Source organism: Aulostomus chinensis, chromosome 8 (assembly GCF_037954235.1).
Source record: "Aulostomus chinensis isolate RoL2024-O1b breed Wild chromosome 8, RoL_Achi_v1.0, whole genome shotgun sequence".
NCBI classification, from domain to species: Eukaryota; Metazoa; Chordata; class Actinopteri; order Syngnathiformes; family Aulostomidae; genus Aulostomus; species Aulostomus chinensis.
In genome coordinates, this window is record NC_141327.1 from 6,159,565 (window position 1) to 6,181,709 (window position 22,145).

The 22,145-nt window shown below is 39.8% G+C and overlaps 1 protein-coding gene across 3 annotated transcripts in view; it reads right to left on the reverse strand.

Moving 5' to 3' along the window:
• LOC147256925 (SEC14-like protein 1) overlaps positions 1-22,145 on the reverse strand; it is a 32,592-nt gene that overhangs the window by 7,596 nt on the left and 2,851 nt on the right. For all 3 annotated transcript variants that reach the window (XM_086210617.1, XM_086210615.1, XM_086210616.1), the window contains 8 exons: positions 4,832-4,981; positions 4,515-4,646; positions 3,231-3,359; positions 2,405-2,678; positions 2,026-2,135; positions 1,719-1,908; positions 663-751; positions 329-399 (listed from right to left, as the gene is read on the reverse strand). In XM_086210617.1, the coding sequence (XP_086066743.1) occupies positions 329-399; positions 663-751; positions 1,719-1,908; positions 2,026-2,135; positions 2,405-2,678; positions 3,231-3,359; positions 4,515-4,646; positions 4,832-4,981 (1,145 nt within the window). The remainder of the gene's footprint in view (positions 1-328; positions 400-662; positions 752-1,718; positions 1,909-2,025; positions 2,136-2,404; positions 2,679-3,230; positions 3,360-4,514; positions 4,647-4,831; positions 4,982-22,145) is intronic.

Sequence of the window (22,145 nt, forward strand, 5' to 3'; positions counted from 1 at the left end):
GTTTGTGTGTGCACCTGTGTCCAGGCGACCGAAAAGCCTCTACGCTGTTTGAAATTTACCACAATTTAAAAGCACTATGCTTCATCTGTATTGTTGTCTACATCTTGAATGTTACTAGCCTGAATTTTTCACTCAAAGCTTTATTTCAATTTCTCCTGATGGCCCTGTGACAGACTGCCAACCTGTTCATGGTGTGTCCCACCTCTTGCCCAATGTCAGCTAGGATAGCCCCTCCCCCCCGCACACCTTTAATGGATACGCAGTATAGAAAATCAATGGATGGATGGATGCTCGTCACCATAACTGGGAGAAAGTGATATATGTTCACCTGATTGGTCGACCAAACACCTTGGTGTTCTCTTCGCAACGTCTCAGCCCCTCTTCATTAATAGATAACACCTAAAAAATAACATTTTAAGTCAGTGCTCTATTATCATGTGACATGTTAAGTATTGAGCAAACTCTGTTAATGAGGTGATTTACAGTGAGAGCAACAGCATAGATAAGCACACTATTTTTAGATAAACTGTATACATCCTGTTTTTAAGACACTTGTCAGGACAGGCCACTGAACATTAATGCCGTAATCTGTAATCCAACTGGGCCACATCCTAATTTAACACACTGACACATGCAAAGTGTGTGCTATGTGTGGTACATACATGTCTGAGCAGAGACTCCTCCCCGAGAGCACGGACCAGCCCTTTGGTGTCCATCTGGCCCAGCCGCAAGATGTACAAAGGACGGCCATCTGGAAAATAAAAACAAAATGTACATGAACTTCCACACTATTGAACTCTACAGAGCAGCAATATTAACAAGAGAGACCTGCAGCATTTGGTTCTCTACTCCTCACTGCTGTATGACACAAGCGTTTCTTTTTTCATACAAAAACACTCAAGATTTAAATGGCCATTAATGTGCAAACATAGCAGCCATTGTAAAATCATACTGTCAGCTGTCACTCTCTACTACTCTACTATTGGTAGGAATCTGCAGCTTGCACAAGAGCAAGGGGTGTATGTGTGTGTGTGTGTGTGTGGGGGGGGTGTACGTGTATGGTATTTGGGCAACCAACTAGTGCTGACAAATTCGCATCACGTTTTATTTACTTGGCTGAGGTCTTTGGCTGGCTGAGAATGATGTTTCAGTTCCTAGCCAATACATGAAGCTGATGATCTGCCAACAATGATATAAGTCATTTCAATAGAATTGTAGTTATGATAGCACCTTAGTGTTGCGGACAGGTGTCGGCTTGAAATACCCTGGAGCAATGAAGAATGCACTGCTGTTGCTCACTAATGGTACAGACTTCACTCAGAACATCTTTCACTTCAGTGCTTGACTGCACACAGCATGATGATTTGTTAGTGTAAACAGTCCAGCCGTCCCCTCGTTTCTTGCCACAAGTGAGCCTAATCTGTCGGGTTAAACCTGACACCTGTAGAAGACTGATGTAGTCCAGTATACAGCGATGAATCATAAAATAAGTCCTATCAAAGCACATTCATATACAATGCTCCTTATAATATTTAATGTATTCACTATGAAGCTTCAGGCAGCGCCATGGCAGATTTGATAAATAGTAATGTGCTAATTCTTGTTGCATATTACCGATTATGAAATCTGGATCTATGCATAGATCATTAAATTCAGCCAGATATCCAGGATACCTGATAATGATATGGGATTGATTCAGTCCTATCTCCAAAACCTACCCCTGTCATGGTGGTGCCAGCCCCCGGTATAATAGTCCTGGAGGACCTGTGGTGAACTCCAGGTCTCCAACAGGTAGTCCACCTGGTGCTGCTTCCTCCAGGTCAGTGACTGGCACAAAATTTCCCGAGCCTTATCCATGTTAAAGTCTCTGGCTCGCAAAAAACGCAGTATGTGTTCATCTTTAGGGATCTGAAAAAAGGGAGAATAAAAACCACAGTTAATATGGAAATGAAGAAAATTTTGAAAAATCAAATTATTAGTTCATCATGACTCAAAACATATAATTACATTAAAAAAGAGTATCACCTTTCCCTTGTGTGTCTCCTGCAGCCATTTGCGAAGTCTAATGAGACAACTCTCCTGTAGGGGGGTGAGATCACCAAGGTAGCGTTTGATATAATCTGCATCCAGTTTATCTGTACAAAAACATAACACCTCAAATTAACATCATTTAGGCAACACAGTCAAGTGGCTCTATTGTGAATAAAGTCAACTAAAACTTAATAAAAAAGGAAAATCAAGATTTGCTGGTTATTTTCATTTGCTTTGATTTGAAAATGCTTTATATAACTAAACGAACAAAAATTTCGTTGTCGTAAATCAGCTTCCCCGTTGAATTTATGCAAACCAATGTAAATTATTTTTAAAAAAGCATGCAAGTAGTGCTAGTACTCAAGAAACAGACCTTCGGGTGTGCCAGCCAGAATCTCTGTCAGGCTGTCTCCCTGAGGCACGCTGCTGTCCTGCTTGGCATCCTGAGAGGCGCTGTCCTTGGCGTCGGCTGGCAGCGGAATCGTAACAGCGGGCGTGACTGGGAGTTTGGGGAGGACAGGTGGGCTGGTAGAGAGGCTGGTTGGTCTAGGTGGAGGGAGAACAAGAGAGGAGGGAGTCCAGCGGGGAACATGAGTGATCCCCTCATCTTCAAGCTCCTTCAAGTAGAACTCTATAATTTCTTTTCCCTGTGAGGAAAGTAGAGGAAGGAAAATGTGTGAGAGAATTTCAGGAAAAAAATAGCAGAGGAAGCTGTGAATACCAGGAAATGTGATTCAACAGAGGAGACCAACCGATCTTCATATGTACAACATTCAAATCAAGAAAGGCTAGATATATTTATTTAATTTTCATGTAGCACAAATAGAGAGGGAATGGAATGGAATAAACATCAAAAAAGAATCCACTTAACACTGCCAACATCCATTGAAAATCAAGGCAGATCATTCACTGGTCTAGTAGGGGACCCACAAGATTGCCCACTCTTGATGGATAATAAAAGCTTATTTACCTCTACCAGTCTAAGATAGTCTAACAAAGCCCCCAAAAAGTTGTTGTCAGTGAGTCATTTCTATTTCATCCAAGCAGCATGTATGATGCTGAACGTATGTTTCTGTGTAGACATACAAGGTAGTACAAATCTATAGAGAACACACACACACACACACACACACACACACACACACACACACACACACACACACACACACACACACACACACACACACACACACACACACCTTTTTGATGCTGCTGGCATACTGCTTCATAGCAATCTTTTCCACTGTACTCTCAAAGCCAAAGAAAGACTTGATGTCCAGACTGGCGGTCTGCTCAAAACATGTCCAGTCTTCATTCTCTGGGTGGACCTGGAAATACATACGAGAAATGCCGTAAATTACACTGTACAGACTATCAGGAAAAAAAATAACAGGAACATGTTACTATAGTAACCACACACACCCTGCTTCACTAGATGATGATGCACAGAGAGCAATTTTCACACAGTACATTGTGAGTGTGTGTGTGTGTGTGTGTGTGTGTGTGTGTGTGTGTGTGTGTGTGTGTGTGTGCCAGTCTGTCCATGTAAAATTAGCCAGTCATTTAGACATGAACAGTTTGGAACTAAATAGCACAATGAGCAAATATGCAAGCTCACACATGGCTTTGGTTTGTTGTGTACACGGTAGGAGGCAAAAAAGAGGAATTTTCACAAAATTGAAATCAGTTATTAGCATTATCAGATTATCACCCCAAAATATTTATCTTGCTATGGACTCTAGCACTATTATGGCAGCATTAAGGAGCATGGAACTTGAATAAATTTGAATGTTTCTATACATGATTGCATGTGGAAACAATCGAGAAGTTGAATGCATTCTGAAGGCACTGTGCTGATAGTTTCATTACCCTTGGCTACCAAAATATTTCAGCTTTAGCCAGGTCCATTAGCTCAGTCTAATTAAGCTGTCCACGCCATTTACTGTTAGCACAGTGAGCTAACACACGCAATAAGAACCTCTGTGCAGCCTTGGACCTAAAATTAGCACTCTAGATGGTTGGAGGCTAATACAGTTTGCTTGACCTCATTAACTCAGTGCACATCCTTTCATGGAGAGGCAGATCTTAAGTCAGAGTTATGTATACAGAACAGAGAAGAGGGCATGCATGTTGGTTTCAGGTCAGCATTAGAAAGCATTCAGCCAGAATAGAAGTGGAGTTATTATTCACAGACTGAGATGGGAGGAGATAGTTTGTAACATGTGCAGAGCTAGTCTAAACATGGCATTCTCTGAAGGGAGACCGGAAAGAAATTGAAAGAGACACACATTTTAATGTGTGTGATGCAGCAGTTTAACAACTGTTTAACAGAATGTGTGAGTTTTTCTATATAAGCATCTAGATGTGTGGTTCTGTTTTACTCAGGGGGTTGAATATTATGCAGTAGCATTTGAGTATTTTGAGTAATTTGATTCATGGTGAATGACCCAGGGTTGGTGGTGGAGGCAAGTATGTATACTGACCGAATAGCAGCATATCTCATGGATGATGACCCTGTTGGAGAAGGTCTCATTGTGGGACTCTATGTGAAGTGTTCGCTCCTTTCTGTTAAGTGTGTTTTTCTGGATAAAGTAGACATAGTCCACACCTGCAATCTGCAAACCAGACACAGAATAACATCGATTGGAATAAAGTCTTAAACATACAATTTAATAGAAAATGATCTATTACATTATCTAATACACTAAAGTAGTGATAAAATGACAAAAAAAAAACTAAAAAAACATCAGTACATTGGATTTATGACGCCAATTAGCTGACGACCTGATAGACAACTAACCCTTTTAAGAAGGCGAGGGGCGTCCACATCCAGGGCACAGCGACGCTCAATCCTGTGAAAGGATCTATCCTCGCTTACCTCTTCATCCACCACGTCACTTGCCACAAACATGGGGATAAGATGACATGTTGGGAAGCGGCGCTCATAAGCCTGAAAGAGGAAGGAGAGGCACAAAGTGTCAGAGTGGTTTTAAACCTGGGAAGAAACAAAAGTCTTTCTTAGGTTTCAAGTTTCTTTCTTGTGAATTCAGGAGAAGGAAGAATGACAAAGAAGAAACATAGAGGAAGTCTCATTGAAATATTTCCTGTGGCCCACCCAAACCTTTAATTACATCAACAAATTCTGGTTACTTAGATGAGAACCATTTCTATCCATCCATTTTCTACTGCTTATCCTGTTAAGGGTTACGAGGGGACTGGAGCCTATCCCAGCAGCCTTCGGGTGAGAGGCAGGGTTCACCCTGGACAGGTCACCAGTCCATCACAGGGCCAACACATATAGACAGACAACCATTCACACTCACAGACATGCCTATGGTCAATTTAGAATATCCAATTAACCTAGTCCCCTATTACATGTCTTTGGACTGTGGGAGGAAGCCAGAATATCTGGAGAGAACCCACGCATGGCACAGGGAGAACATGCAAACTTCACACAGAAAGATCCCGTTCTCGAGCTGGGGCTCGAACCTGGAAACTTCTTGCTGTGAGGCAACAGTGCTACCACTGCACCACCATGCCGCCCCAGAGATTGAAATTGAATACATTTTGGGAATCTCTAGATTAGAGGTGTTTTCTCTCTTTATACCATGCGGAAGACAGACAGTAAATTTCCAAAAGTAGTTTGAGCTAACACCTACATGTAAAAGTGGGTGATGTAGTCCTCATTATGCGAGTGAGGGGAGTTGAGAAGTTTTAGAAAAAGCATGAGAGAGACCTTGTAAATTCATTGTTTGTCTGGGGTGTATACTGGATAGGGAAAACTAGGAAGGAACAAGGAGAATCAGAGAGAGAAACTCATGGGTACTCTTTCAACAAATTAAAATGCCTTCATTGTCAAGGCATGGCCACGTCAAACCTTAAAAACAAGCTCAGATGAGTTTCAACATCAAGCATTTGTGTGGGAGTCTAAAAGCGGGGGAGATTTGCAGTCTCATGATTTCAAGTGTTTGAAGGAAACCTATTTAGTAGGGTCACAAATGTTGGTGGAAGAATCAGGCCAAGGGTGTTATAACAGCTAGCTTAATAAAATGTATTAGAAAAACAGTCTTGTACTGTTAGGCATCCAAGTACTTAGCTATGAGGGAGTAAATAATGTGAATACGTGGGCAACAGATAATAGCACTATGCAGGAAACAAGCAAGAGGACAAATTCTTTTAACACTGTCTTGTTCCAAACTTCTCACTTTAGCGAAACAGATACATTGAATTGCCAAATCTCTACAAATGCGATTTTTTAAATTTACAGTATATATAAAGGGATCAACAAACAGTAAAGCCTGTTGTGTTGAAAGGCACCACTGTGCCTCCAAATTGTGTGTTCTCATAAACCACAAACACAAGAAAACTCTTGTGCATAGGCCAGGCAGCTGTTATGCAACTGGCGCTTGGGTTGGCGGGCACAATGTGCTACAATGTGACTACAGCAGCATCAGTTTCTTCCTTTTCTTCATTGCCACCATTCTCCTGCCTTGGATCTGATTGCATTGGTTGCATAACTGGCAAGTCTAAACACCAGAATAGACTTGTCTGTCAACAGTAAAATGACTTGATGTTCATGATAACATGTAGAACACAGCTTTTCAAAACACAGATCCTGTCTGAGACCAATGTGTCACTCTTTGCTGCATATACAAGGGTTGAACAATTAGGGGGAAACTGACTGACCGTAATTTCAACTGTGATATTTTAATTGTATTATATTATACATTGATCATATTGGGGTCTTAGATTGTTTCCCTTTCAGATTTGCACCTCAGAGTCGCCACAGTCTCAGTGCATGTGACAAACAGGTATTTGCTCCATTTAAAGCACACATCTTCATGTACATGTGCTCCGGTCGCTGTCTTAATGCGGGTAACAATGTACGAGAACACTTCCTGTGTAAGCACTGCAGCTGATCTGCTGAACAGGCTGTTTTCTTCACTGTGTGTTTATGTCATTTTGGGCCCTTTTCTTAGACTCACATCTGCCTCATCTCTGCTCTCTCCCTAAATACTGCAGCCAGTTAGAAGAGTCCTGAAGCTGCACTCACTTCTGTCTGCACGGAGTGGAACAGATCATTCAGAGCTGGATCATTAAAAAAAAAATCCCTCAGAAAAACAGATTTAAGTGGTCAGGAGTGTCATTTGGGTGTCCATGTTGTAATATCTTCCTCTGTTTCTGGCAGAATGCACCACTTGGTGCATTGCTGTTGGTGGGCATATACGATGCAGTGACCTTGGGTAAGTTTTGATGGTAAGCAATGACTGAAACACAAAGAGCATACACTTCTGCTTGGTAAGCATTACTGCATCACACAACAAAAAAAACCTTCCAGAAGACATGCTATGGTTCATAAGTATGTGCCTAGATTTATCGCAGCCTTTGCAAATGGCTATCGCATTGTCTGAAATTACTATTTCAATTTAAATTCAAATGAAATTGTTTAGCCCTAGCACATACTAATGAAGCTCTATCTAGAAATTTGAATGAATAGATGCATTTATCTGTGAGTGAACGAGAAAAAATTGATTAAACAAAATTTACAAAGTGGCCATGGAAGCAAACAGCTACAAAGGTCATTTCAAAAAGAAAATTATAAATAACCATCCCAAATGAGATTTGAGTCAGGGACGGCATGTGAGAGATCAACTGAATGATCAAGTGATGTTCATAAGGTTTTGGGATCAGCTACTTTAATGTCAACTGGATTTGTGACACAAAGACAAACTCTGATGTCTCTGAGGTCCTATGAATACCATTAGACTAAAAAAAAAAACATGCTGACATAAGAGGGAGCTCCTCATTCAAAAATCTTAACAGAAAACTAGAGGTAGATGTTCTTATAATGGGCGGCATGGCTCAGGGGTGGAGTGGCCGTCTAGCAACCAAAGGGTCGCTGGTTCGATCCCCGACCCCGGTGACCATGTCAAAGTGTCCTTGAGCAAGATACTGAACCCATAATTGCTCCTGATGAGTAGGTTGGCGCCTTGCATAGTAGCCTCCACCATCAGTGTGTGAATGTGTGTGTGAATGGGTGAATGAGATGACACTGTAAAGCGCTGTGAGTACCGCTAAGGTAGAAAAGCGCTATATAAAATTGAGTCCATTTACTTATAAGCACCATTCAACACCTGTTAAATTGTAGGTCAAATATTATTTTTTTTATTGCTTGCAGAACATGATGAAAGTTGAAATGAAAATAAAGCAAGTATTGACTTAATAAAATGTTGCCTTGTTCGGGGCACTTCCACAAAGCAAAAAGTATTTAGCCTTTTTAGTATGCTAAGCAGCAGCAGCTGTGAGGCAGTGAATAGAGTTCCGCAGTTACTGGCATACTGCTTGCCAGGGCTACCGAGCCAACCAGCTGCCCACTGTCCAGTGAATGCTGAGCTCAGTTTTTCTGCCCTGATGCTCTGGAACATTGGCCACAATCTTTGTACTGCTGTCAGCACAACTACACTGATGGTAAACAACAGTTTCACCCATTAAAAACAATCAAAAATGCCATTCACAGTAATACAAAATCATAGGGATTACTGTGTATGACACAGGTAGATGTAGTCTATCAAAAACTCATAGCTTCATTCTGCTGAAAACATAAAAGCCATTCCAACAATAGCTTATTCATGAAGTTGATTTATAGTTTAGCAGGCTCAATGAAGGGCCATAGGTGAGTTGGGGTTATTCGTTTTCAACAAAATTGTTTAATTCATTCGGGATACATTTAGATCATCTGCTTTTTGAAAACATCATTATTGTTCCAAACATCAAAATATTAATCCACCCAGTCTTTCTCAAATCTCATCTTTTTTACTCATCATCTGTTTATGAATTCCAAATTTACAACTGTTGTGTAAATAAAAGTCTTTACTTCATTTTGCCTGTGTTTTTTTAAAGATATACGAAATCCAATTATGACTTCATCTATCCATCCATTTTACTTCCGCTCATCCTGTTAAGGGTCGCGAGGGGACTGGAGCCTATCCCAGCGGCTTTCGGACGAGAGGCAGGGTTCACCCTGGACAGGTCGCCAGAACATTGCAGGGCCAACACATATAGACAGACAACCATTTTCACTCACAGCCATGCCTACAGTTCATTTATAGTATCAATTAGCCTCGTCCCAATGTACATGTCTTTGGACTGTGGGAGGAAGCAAGAGTACCAGAGAGAACCCACGCAGGCACAGGGAACACAGGGACTTCAAAGGCAAACTTCACACGGAAAGATCCCGTGCTCGAACCAGGACTCGAACCTAGAAATTTCTTGCTGTGAGGCAACAGTGCTAACCACTGCACCACCGTGCCGCCCTAATTATGACTTAATATTATATTACTTAATATTAACATTGGCAAATAATCACCCAAATCAGTCATAAATACTATACACACACACACACACACACACATATATACACATATATACACATACATATGAGTGTGTGTGTGTGTGCTGTTATTGGATCTTTTAACTTTTGAAACCAAACCAAGCTACCAATTTTTCCTGCATTTCAGTGAATATGGCCTCCTTAAGTCAATAAACCTCAATGCGACAATGCATCCTGGATGTGTCGTTCCACCTCTAACAGGAACTATTAAATATTTATCTTCTTAGATATTCTAAAGAACCTCCTTCATTCAAACATCATGTTATCAAATGTTTTCCATGCATGACACCCAGCCAAATGTGTATAACTTGACACTGCGTCAATATTAAGTGTTTGACTGGACAAAGGCCAAATGACTGCACAGAGAGAGAGAGATACAGAGTTTGCCACTTTGGACAACAACCATTGTGAATAAGGATATAGGTATAGTGAAATTAGATTGTTTTTTTGTTTTGGTTTTTAAAGGAAGGGAAATTCATTCTGTATTTCCAAAAATAAAAATGTTACGTGTACACACGCGCACACACATACACACAAGTGTCATGGACTTGATGGTAAACACTTTGTATACCAAGTTTTATAGAAACCGCAAGCTCTCAGAGCAGGTTTTTGCCTTTGACCACCACAGTGTTGAAGTCTTCAATTCCACAGAACACTTCCGACTTCCTCTGGAACAGTGTCAGATCTCTGGAGCTTATGAAAATGGTTGTGTAATAGAGAAAACAGCTGCCTAGACATCAGCCTCAGCTATTTTTAATCAGCTGGCATTCCTGGCGGCTGGGAACATTTTGTTTGGGGGAACTACAGATTAACCTCATGGTCCCAAGGTTATTTTCAGGGTAATTTCAATTCTTTTCAACTCTTCTCTTGGTTTTAGGGAATAGCTATATCTGCTGAATCTTTTTTAGCTTAACAATTTGAAAACAGAGTAGCACTGTAATCTAGGGATGAATATTAATCATTTTCAGATGAAACTGAATAAAAATGATTTTTGATGAACGTACTTATGCAGAGGTGACCTGATTATTTGACAGTGTTTTGTCTGACGGAGGGTTTTAGGGTTAAGATCCCAGATGAAGAAAGCTTGTTCAAACATAGCACTAAACATAGCAGACAAAAGATGCTAGAGTACTTTCTGAAGATGTTGAGTGAAGAATTACAATCTTGAAGGAGCACTTGGATGTGCCCTGTTAATCAAATATTCAAAGACACTCATGTTTGAATACCGAACTACCTCTGTTTCTGTGCAAAATCAGGTGGGGGACACTTACATCTTAACTTACTATCGTACTATAAAATGAAGAAATATCCATCTGTCCAAGTCTACTTATCTCCTGGCTGGGTGGCTGAATCCATATGAAATTGCACCTGTCCACAGGGAATTCCCATACTCAAAGAGTGATGTGGCAGATGATGATTTCTTTATTTAGTAATTGTATGCAAAAACACTTTGGCCTAACATATTTTATTCCATGTTTAAAAAAAAACAAAACAGTGTTATACTGTCATTACAATCCTCATGTGGTCACAGGTGGAATTGATTTGCATCTTTTTCTACCTGTTGATCTAAATGACTAAAAACAAAGACTGCACCACTTTTCCATTACAACCCACATTATGGTCAAATGGGGAGTTGATTTGCATCAATGTGATGTCTATGTGTTTCAAAGCAGTTATCAAGAAGCAACCACAATGCTACAGAAACCTTTTTGGCAGTACAACAATAAAACATGGATGTATCACATGATCGCGTTGATATTAATATACACGTTTTTCACAGAGGAACACATAAGTCACATATACAGACATTTTCTTCATGTCGTATTCGTTGAAGTTTTTTTATGTTACACATATATATATATATACATATATATATATATATATACACACACATATATATATATACATATATATATATACACACACATATATATATACATATATATGTATATACACACATATATATATACACATATATATATATACACACACATATATATATATATATATACATATATATATACACACACACACATATATATATATACATATATATATACACACACACATATATATATATATATATATATACATATATATATACACACACACACACACACACATATATATATATATATACACACACACACATATATACATATATATATATATATATATATATATATATATATATATATATATACACATACATATATATACACACACACATATGTATATACACATATATACATATCCATACACACACACACACAAGCACACACACACACAATGGCCACAAGCACAGTGGTGCGGAAGGAGCTGGTCAAAAAAAAGAAAAAAAAACGTCTGATTTGGACTTGGTTCAGATATAGAAGATCGAATGTTGAACAGAAAACAATATTTTGCAAGATGTGCGAAGTGACGGTGACGGCAAACAGAGGTAATACGATCAATTTATTTTTATTTTATTTTATTTTATTGCAATATAGAAAACATTCTTTTTTACTTCTGCTATAAGTTACTTGTGTTTATTTGGAACATTTTGCACCATAAAGTGCTGGGTTTTAATTTTGAGTTTTGAGTTCTGCTTTCTGCACTTTAAGTGCTCTAAAAATCATATTTAATCCATGCTTTTTATTATAATTTTACACTTAAATCTATACTGGGATATATACTGTCACAGTCAAGGGATTTGATTTATACCTCGATATGAATTTTAGGTCATATCGCCCAGCCCTATATTGAGCATGCAGCAACAAATTGCTCTTCAATGAATCCTCTCCGAAGCCCCCGTGCAAGTTATGCAACTTCAACACATGTACACTAATTGACGTCAGATAAACAAAAACTGGCGTCAAGTGAGTGCTGCTGGCGGGGCAATGACGTCATTTGGTGGCAAAAATCAATGAGCCGCCACACATGACCCCAGGGGAATCCTTTTAGCAAAGTGATATCAGCACTTCGGCTCACACTCCAGCCGGGTCACACATTTGTGTTTCTTCCTGTCTGAAGTGCCTTTGCCAATCATTAATTGTTCTGACTCAGTCAATGTTAAATGTTTCTGGTCTAGCATTCAAAGAGGATGTTTGGATGGTAGCTGGTGGGCAGTCATGGCTGCAAGAAGACTTGAGAGATCATCAGGCCTCAGAAGATAATGTCCATGTACACACTGATAGAGAGAAACGGTTGTAGAGAATGGAGCAGAGTAAGGGAGGAGGGGGGAATTCCTCCCGGTTTTCATCTCAGAGAGCAAATCTGAAAAATTCAAACTGGGTCACTAGGATGGAGGGGAACAGAATAAAGTAACTGAGCAGCCAGATTTGACTCAATCTCAAAGGAAAGAGTTTATAAAAATGACTATTTTGATTATCACAAACTTGTATACAACAATGCGTTTCCAAATTTATAAAAGGTACCACCAGTTATTTTGGGTACTGTTGATGATCAGAAGGGACAAGGTCACATGCGTAAGCAGAAGATGACTAAAGAGGTATCTTTCCGACTTCATCACTGCTATTTTCTCCAGAACCGTCTGAGTAAAATAAACACAATCATATATGATCCTTACACTAAAATCACTGCAAATACTGGAAGTAAGTTCTTTTTCCATGTATGCTCTGTTTCAGTGAATTTGTCTCTTTTGAGCTGAGGTGTGACATTTTCTTGATTCTTTTAGAGACAAGCCAAAGCTATTTAATTTAATCTGTGCTGTGGATTTAGGCCCAAAGAACACTATTTGGGCCTCAGATGGTTTAATTCTGCATTTGAACAATGCTGGTTTCATTATGACTCATCTCATCTTTGAATGTGTAAAACCTGGTTGTATCCATCGAGCTGTGATCCAGCCAGATTAAGTTGGTGAAACCATTCCTTTTGTGCGTTTGCTTTTAAACCAATGTTCTCGATAACTGGGCAAACAAGTTAAGCAGCTTCCAGCCTACAATCCCTCTCAGGTTACAGCATGCTATGTTGATATAGTGTTTGCCTTTTCTGTGCTAACCAGTACAGTTCAATAATGCCACAAATAACAGCCTCAAAAAGATGCTATAAATTGTATTCTGATGTTCAATTTTGAGTAGGTATTCATTTTTCAATTTTGGCTTTCATATAGTGATTTCTTTGTGTAGGCAATTAATACAGGTGACAAAACAACAATAACAATGACAATTGCAATACAGTCGAAATTTGTGGTATTACATTTGTACGCACACACAACACCATGCACAGTGTGCTCCTTGGCGTGTACAAACTACAGGTCTAACCACTTAAATATGAGTGAAACCATATGACCCACACATCAGTTTTGTCCACTCTGATGATGTTCAACTCAGCTGCCAATGTGGCAGTCATCCAAAGCCTGCAGCCCAAGGTTGTTGTGCTTAAACAACCGCTGCATCATTGCTCCTATCATTAGTCATTTGTGTCCAACCCTATCAAGTTTTGTCCTTCCCTATGGCTACTTAAAGTGATGCCACGCAATTGCCAGGTTTCTCACCTTTGGTAATTCCAACCCTAACTTCAGACAGGAAAACTCCTGGTGGGAAAAAAAGCTAACATAACCATAAAATGAGCTGTAAATATTCTCCGCACTTTCAATTGGTTAACATGCTCACACAGAAGGGAATATTCTGGTCACTTACACACACACTTACACTTACACTAAAACCATCTGTTTACTTTAGGTCCCGTTATATCTCCACCCTTCAGTTCAGACTGTGTTAAAGCCTAGGTGTGGAGTGATCAGGGCTAGGGAAGAGAACAAGTCATTAATTGATAAGATACAACAATAGTGTCTTTGGTCTCTGCATGCCATGCCACCCACTTCTCTTCTTGCAGCCATCTGAGTGTTAGTGTGCTTTGTAATGGCTGAACTGCCTGGAACTGCCAACTTGGTGGAAGGAGCAGGACATACCTATATCTTTTTGGAATGTGAAGAACCTAATATTTGTTAGGCCGTTTAGTGCTATAAACTTCAGTGCTGGGTGGAGCATACATGCTTGGTTATGCTTGTGCAACAGGAACAGGAACAGGAAGCAAGGTCAGTCATTATTGTAAGAATAAGACATGACTACTCTCCTGAAATGAATGCAGCAGGAGGAGAAAAAGGCTAAAATGCTGTTCTATTGGTGAGTCATCACCAGGTAACATCATACAAGGGAAGGCAATGCAATTTTATTTGTATAGCCTGTTTTTACAAACTGTTTGTCTCAAAGGGCTTTACATGGCATCATAACAACGTCCTCTGCCCTTAGACCCTCACATCCACTGAGGAAAAACTCCATAGAAAACCCTTTTAGCAGGGAGAAATCAGAGAAACCTCAGGGTGAGCAACAGAGGAGGGATCCCTCACCCAGGACAGACAGACGTGCAATATACACATGCCTTGTCTACTGCACCTCCATCCAGAGAAATACTGAATACTGTAATGTAGAAGTACTGTATATACAATATGAACTGTGTAACTACTGTATATACTTATGCTGGTGTAAGGATTAATTAGACATGAGAAAACATAACATTAAAGTAAGCTTTAATTTTATGTGTCTATCTTATTCAATCTTAAAATTTATTGAATGCAAAAACCTATGAATCTCGAGCCTCCTCTCCAGAAAGCACCATTGCCTGTTCTGCCACTTAAGTTACAATGATTAACCTTTTGCTTAATAGTTCTGTAAATGCTGCTGAGCTGACATCACACTTCTTCTAATGATGCATTACCTTGGCTAATGCACTTAAAAACATAATAATCATCCCATGCAACACATTTTGCACATTTCATGTCAAGCAGAAAGCGTAAAAAACATTTTATCAACCCCAAATATAGACACACATAAGCAGGAAGACATGGCAGCGAGCATACGTGTGAAGTCTGTACCCGATCCATGTTCCTACTACTGTCGCATTGCTGCCGCATAGGAATCATCACCCACTGTCACACTGAGTAGTACATTGAAGCATAACTGCAGTGTAAAATATGCTATGGGTCATTGTGTAAGAGTATGGGTGTACAGATTCATCAGCATCTAGCAGAGTGAAACAGAATGGGGGAAGGGAGCTTCTGGGGCAGCATCTCGACCTTGACCTGAACTAAGATAGAGGGTGAATAACTGTCCTGGTGATCTGTGAATGAAATTAGAGACACATGGTGGTTGTACAGCCCTTTAGTGCTGTTTGAAGCAGCACACTGGATGATAAACCGCTCTGACCAAGGCAAGCCATAACTCTTCATTGTTTTTGGCAAATAATCTGACAGAGTAAGTGAATTAGATGGTACTGGAAAAGCTCTGACAGATTCATTCAGTAGAGTGGATGGAAAATTTCTGAATCACTAGGGACAGGTGCAATGCCAGGAAAGAATATGAGAAATGTGTATTCAAACCAGCTAAATAAGCAAAAATATCACAGAGAAAGGACGGTTATGAAAAAGGAACACATCATTTCTTTGATGTAAAAGTCTCCCTTGAGGAAAATAAGGACTATGAACAATGGGCGTTTTCTGCACTCTGAATGGACCATATCGCAAGACAAAAGCAAACTGAATAAAGATGACCCAATTCTGTTCCATCAAGCATGAGTTGAATCTTTGTCTGTAAATCCCTCCTTGACATGAGACCATTGAGTGATACAACTGACTGACAAGCCAGCCATTGACAGAAGGATTAAAACAGAATTGTAAAGCCCAGGATGCTTTACCGCCAGCGAATTGGGCTACTAAAGCCTTAACCAGACCTGGCAATAAGTGGGTCAGGACATGGTGGGACAGGACGTCACCCTGGCAGGGCAGCTCTGCGATGAGCCAAACTATACAAAGACCAGGGGGACAGCATAATGAGCCATGTTTAGCAACACTGGCCCAGAAGCAAACAGACAATGGAGGTTTGACACTTCAACAGGCATGCTCAGGATGACCTACATTTATTGTTAAAAGAGAAGCACAAGGAACTTAAAGTGGATCCATGTAAAAATATTAAATAAACAGAGGAAAAAGAAACGTGTGTTCCTCAGAGCAACAATAGATTGATTAGTAAATAGCACAGAAGTATGAAATATTAAAGGACAATTCCGGCACAAAATGAACATAAGGTGTGTTCATGTATTATTAGGATTTGGAACAATTGCAGGGATTTGTTTTTACATCATCTAAATGGAACCCGGTTTTGGCGCATAACGCTAATTAGCTCCTAACGCAGGCTGTGTGGGCAGCGTGTAAACAGACAAATCATAACAATAACATACACTCAAAATAGCAAAATGCCTCAGAGGTAATCCGAAGCACTGAGATCTTTTGAAGTGTACATACAAGTTTAATAAAAAGACAAGTGCGTAAGGCCAGTACAAGGCTTCTGCAGGTGGTGGCCATCTTTGGAAACTAGGCATCGCCTGTCAAATGTTAAACGCTATGCAACTTAAACTGAAAAGTCACATGGAATCTCGCGTGGCTCATTGTTTAGCAATTTCACATTTGTGAAAATTAATAAATAAATGTGAAATTGCTAAAAAAAAAAAAAAAAAAAGGGGTGCCACGCGAGATTCCATGTGACTTTTCAGTTTAAGTCGCATAGTGTTTGACATTTGAAACCTTAGGGAAAGTCTGAATACACAACAGAGCAGAAACATATAACACTATGAAAAGCAATCAAGTGCAGACTGAGTAACAGTCCATGAAATGACACCAAGCAGCAGAAGCGTTTAATTGAAACACTTCAATTTTGTTGCACTGGTGGCCCTGGTTAATACATTGGCTAACAATTAATATACATACAATGAGCAGAGAGAAAGCCAAGCAGCTTAGATAAACAGCATATCAATCAACCCTGTCGACAGGAGTCTCTTTTCCCTCACACACTGAGGGACTCATTAACATGTCTTTGGTAACAACCGGTTGTTGAGCAAACAGAAGTTCCAGTTATAAAGACCACATGTATGTGTGAAAGGATATGTCTATGAAGGAGGTTTAAACTATGCGCTCTTTCACCTTTTTGAGGTAAACACTGTGTTGGGGTCTCACAGAAAGGGAAACACTGAAATATAGTGAAGCACAACATTTGTTGGCCATAGCCTGCTGTATGGGAGGGCGGAGCTAAACCTAGGGATAGGCATTGTTAAAGTGTTAATGGTAGTTGCAATTTCAGATACTGCTTATCTGCTTATACTGCTTTCATCCCATACTTAACCCAGCTATTTATGTTTAACAGAATGAATGCTGACATCATATACATTTATGTATTTTTCTGCCTTTTTCCCAATGCTCCAAAATTGCACTTTTCCATAACAGCCTCCAGTGTATGTAAAGCTTAACTGCTGTCCTCCTAAACAGTTCAAGGGGTAAACAAAGCCTAGGAGACAATGACCAGTAATGGTTGGGAATGTGCAGCATTATAATGAATAGGTCGTGCTGTTCAGGTGTTTCAATGAGGACAAGTGTTTGTAGTCCTGGAGATTTTCCTGAGGATGCAAATTGTTTTCACAACATTTTACAAATCAGGCAGCAGCATGTAAACAGGTTCTCACTGAACACTGTCTGGCCATGGCCTATATATTTATCAAAGAGTTTCGTAACAGTTATTGTCTTTTTAACTACAGTATGGCAGCTCCACTAAACAGTTCTTTACTAGTCCAGGATCATTTACTTATTATTCCTGTTGTGGTGCCTCAAGTAATTCTTCATCCTGAATGTGTTTCTACACCAACAATCCCTTCAGGTTTGAGACAGCAGTTGGAGGGGTATTGTGCTGTGGTTCTGACATTCCTCTGTGACTCCCCAAGGAAAGCCTGGAGGCTCCAAATGTACTGCTGCAATAATAGAATCAACAACATTTCCTGTTATTGAGATGCAGTAGCAGACTCAAGGAACTTCTGCAAGTGACAGGGATTTTTTTTAAAAGATATTGCTGCTGTACGTCCTTCCTTCAATGACACACCATACCCTCTTCAAATAAAATACAGCTTGTTTATGTGTAACTGGCAAACAGCCACCTACGTGCACAATTCTCAAGAAGGATGGAAATGCTGTTGCCTGAGTTCATGTTATCTGAAAAGGAAGTTCATAGTTTCCATTTAGAACAGCATATACTGAAGGTATGTAGTGTCCATTTCATTCTGGCGCCCTTCTAATATCATGAAATCTTTCAGGACCTGGCCTCTGTGACATGTAACCAATAAATGCAGAGTTTTCTTCACTAACCCACTCAATGGAACATTCCAGTACAGCAGAATTTAATCTCAAATGCTGAAATGCGAACCTAAATTTATTTGTGAAACAACCAGATCACTATTGTAAACAGAACAATTAAAACAACACCCAAAAATTTAAGATTTTCCATGCGCTGCCTTCCTTGAATACATTGATCAAGCGTAGTTAAAGAAGGTATGTCATTATTGTTGTGCTTTGAGACACATATTATAAATTATATGAATGAATTTTACACCAGGATTAATCAGAGTTGCATGTTGAAAGCACAGTTGTAGCCACTGCTGCAGAACAAAAACAGCTGAGAGGCATGCGAGTTCCAAGCCTAGCTTACGCAACAGTACAGCATTAGCCAGAGGTTGAAATACTTGTATAGCACCTGTCAGTGTCTCCAAGAGCCTCCTCAAGGCCAAATGAGGAGAGGCTGCATGTCATATAAACTAAGGGAATGCATTTAGAGGCTTTAACAGAGGAATGTTGAGCCTTGGTAGAGTAAACAGGTATTCCAAAGAATGACAGTTTTCAAATATCAGAGTCAAGTGGAGAGCTAACACTAAATTCCTCAAAGGAAAACGTCAAATAATAATCCTGGAGCAGATGGAAAGGAAAAGCCATTACAGACTTTCTGAAAGCACCAACAGGGGAACTGTAAAGGAAAAAACTACAGTTCAACTATGATATAACCTGATACGCATGTTGTTTGAAGAAGTGCTGCATGATTAAGTGAAAAGGCGTGGTTATTATGTAAAATGTTGCAATATTCTAATATAGTATGGATTCCTTGCTTAGTTATTAAGAAAAATACACAGAAATTACAGATCACCTTAACATCTAATTCTCAACTTAAACATAGTTGCATGTTACATGCTCACATGGGATGAGAAAGAGATTATAGTCAAATATGCAAAAAAAAGGATTTGAAATAGTCAATAAGGTGCGCAATATGAATGGTGGCAAGGAACTGAAAGTTGTGCATTCCTCCTGCCCCAAAATACTGATTGCTCCTCGTACAACTGCCACAGCAAAATGGTCCTGGGTTCAAGTCCTAGCCCCCCCAGGTTCAGTATGGAGTTTGTATGTTCTCCCTATGTTAGCATGTGATTCTTCCGGCTCCTCCACTTCCCCCCCATCTTCAAAATAATGTAAGCAAGGTTAATTACTCCTGTCTGTGCTCCTGACCAAGGTACTGGCAGTAAATCTGGAGTTGGTCCCAGAGTGCCACATGCAGCCACTCACTGCTCTGACGATAATTTGTTAAATGCACAGGACAAATTTCACTGTGCAATGTACATGTGACAATAAATCACTACTTTTTCTAGCTGCTTATGGGGTATATATCTTCAAGTCACAAGGGAGGACCCAATTATTAATTCTAAAGGCACCCTAAGTGATTACAAAATGCAACTGAATTATTGCAATCTGGTGTCCTGCAGACAAAAAAAAAGTACATTGTATGAATCTGTTACAATGGTTTCATCAATGCACAATGTTGTAATAATACTGTGCAATGACAACAGAAATACATTGAAGAAATAAGAGGGGTGACATTTCACTCATTTTAATAGCCAGCAACTGTTGCAGCTCACCATTAAGTTTCCAGAAGTAGTCACTGCAGAGTAAAGTCACAATAAATGAAAGCTTCAAAGGCACAAAACTCTGCAAAAAAACTGTTGTGTACACTTTATTTACTAATCACGCCATTTTTTTCTGTATCAAACATTTAACAACAACCTCTTCCATTGCTGCCTTACTTGTCATCGAAAAGTAACACAGCCCCTTGCAGAAAAGCCTGAGGTGGGTAATCGTCAGCTTAAAATCATGCACGTCTACGCCATATTATTACTGTCCTCTGCAGACCCAGGTGTAGCTACCAGCCCTCTATTTATAGCCAACTGTGTGCCCAGTGCCGCTCTAGCCCCTGCTAAGGAGATTATTCCTCCTGCATCCGCTCTCTGGACGGTGTCAAAAGCTTATTTCCATTTAAAGAAAGCAGCACCTGTCTGGAACTTGGTGTGCTACCAACACCAGTGTGGTTTTAGTAAAAATTGGTTGTACGAAGGAGGTGTGTCTCAGTCAACTTCCTGGTTCAACAACTTGTCATTCAAAAAGCATGGACAATCAAACGTTACTGAATTTATGATTAAGCCCAGCAATGACTGAAATTAGCAGTTGTACATTCAGTAACTTGTCAAACTGAAGTTATCATCAGTAGGCTTGTTCCAACATGACATTGCTGATTAAGGGCAGAGCTCTGCAACCAAAATGCTGCTGAACAACCCATCCCTCCAGTATGTGAATCTAGTACACTTTGTAATACTGTACTGTAGCCTGTTATTCCTTTCCTTTTATAAAAAAGGGAGGGGGGGGGGAAATCCTACAAACAATATTTCATATGAAAATATTCAAAAATCTATAATATGGCAATCTCAGTCTGCTTTACTCAGTGCTGTCTTGAAACTCATTAAGACGGGCCAGCACAAAGGGACTTGGTTGGCTAATTTCAGTTAGTTGGCTGCTGAAGAATTTAGTTTGTGAACCTTCTCTAATGGGTGGCACAGCGGTGGAGTGGTTAGCACTGTTGCCTCACAGCACGAAGGTTCTCGGCTCAAGCACAGGGTCTTTCTGTGTCGAGTTTGCATGTTCTCCCTGTGCCTGTATGGGTTCTTTCCGAGTACTCTGGCTTCCTCCCACAGTCCACAGACATGCAAGAGGGAGTGAAGGGAGAGCAAGAGGGAGTGAATGGTTGTTTGTCTAAATGTGTTGGCCCTGCAATGGACTGGTGACCTGTTCAGGGTGAAACCTGCCTCTTGCCTGAAGGCAAGAGCGGTAGAAAATGGATGGATGGATGGAACCTTCTCTAACATCTACTCATCCTTTGCCCTACATCACTGGGATCAAGTCCAAATGAGAGGTGTGCATTGGAAAAAAAAAACATAGATGTTAACACATGAGAGTAAGGTTTTGATTTTTTTTTTAAACCCAAATCAATTTCATAATATCTCAATACCAGTTCCTATTTAATGTTGATTTAATATGTATCTGACACTGAAATAACAATTTTTACAAGTGAATCAGACATCTTATTTTTCAAGAGCTTCTTGATGCTTCATGTCTGCTTGATTTTCACTATTTGTCTTACTTTTCCATAATCACACACACATCGTCATTTTCCTTCATTTACGCAGCCTCACTATCTTAAATGAAAGCAGCACTGCTGCACTAGCTGAGGTTGACAAAAAAGTTGAGTTATGGAGGCGTCAGTGTTTGATTGCTCGATTCTATCCCATAGCAACACAATAAAATAGGCTAGGGAGTGAAAGCAGGTACAGCACAAGGAACTTTGGTGAAGCAGCCATTAAAAAAGGCATCCCTAAAAACAACAACTTAAAAAAAAACATTTAAATCCAAAGGCACTGATTGCATTACTCACGGGACCTAATGTGTCTAACTCAACTGAACATGCAAGGAGGCAGACTTGCACTAAAAGCTGTGCAAGGCATTGCATATTTTAAGTGGCAAATGGACTAGCACATC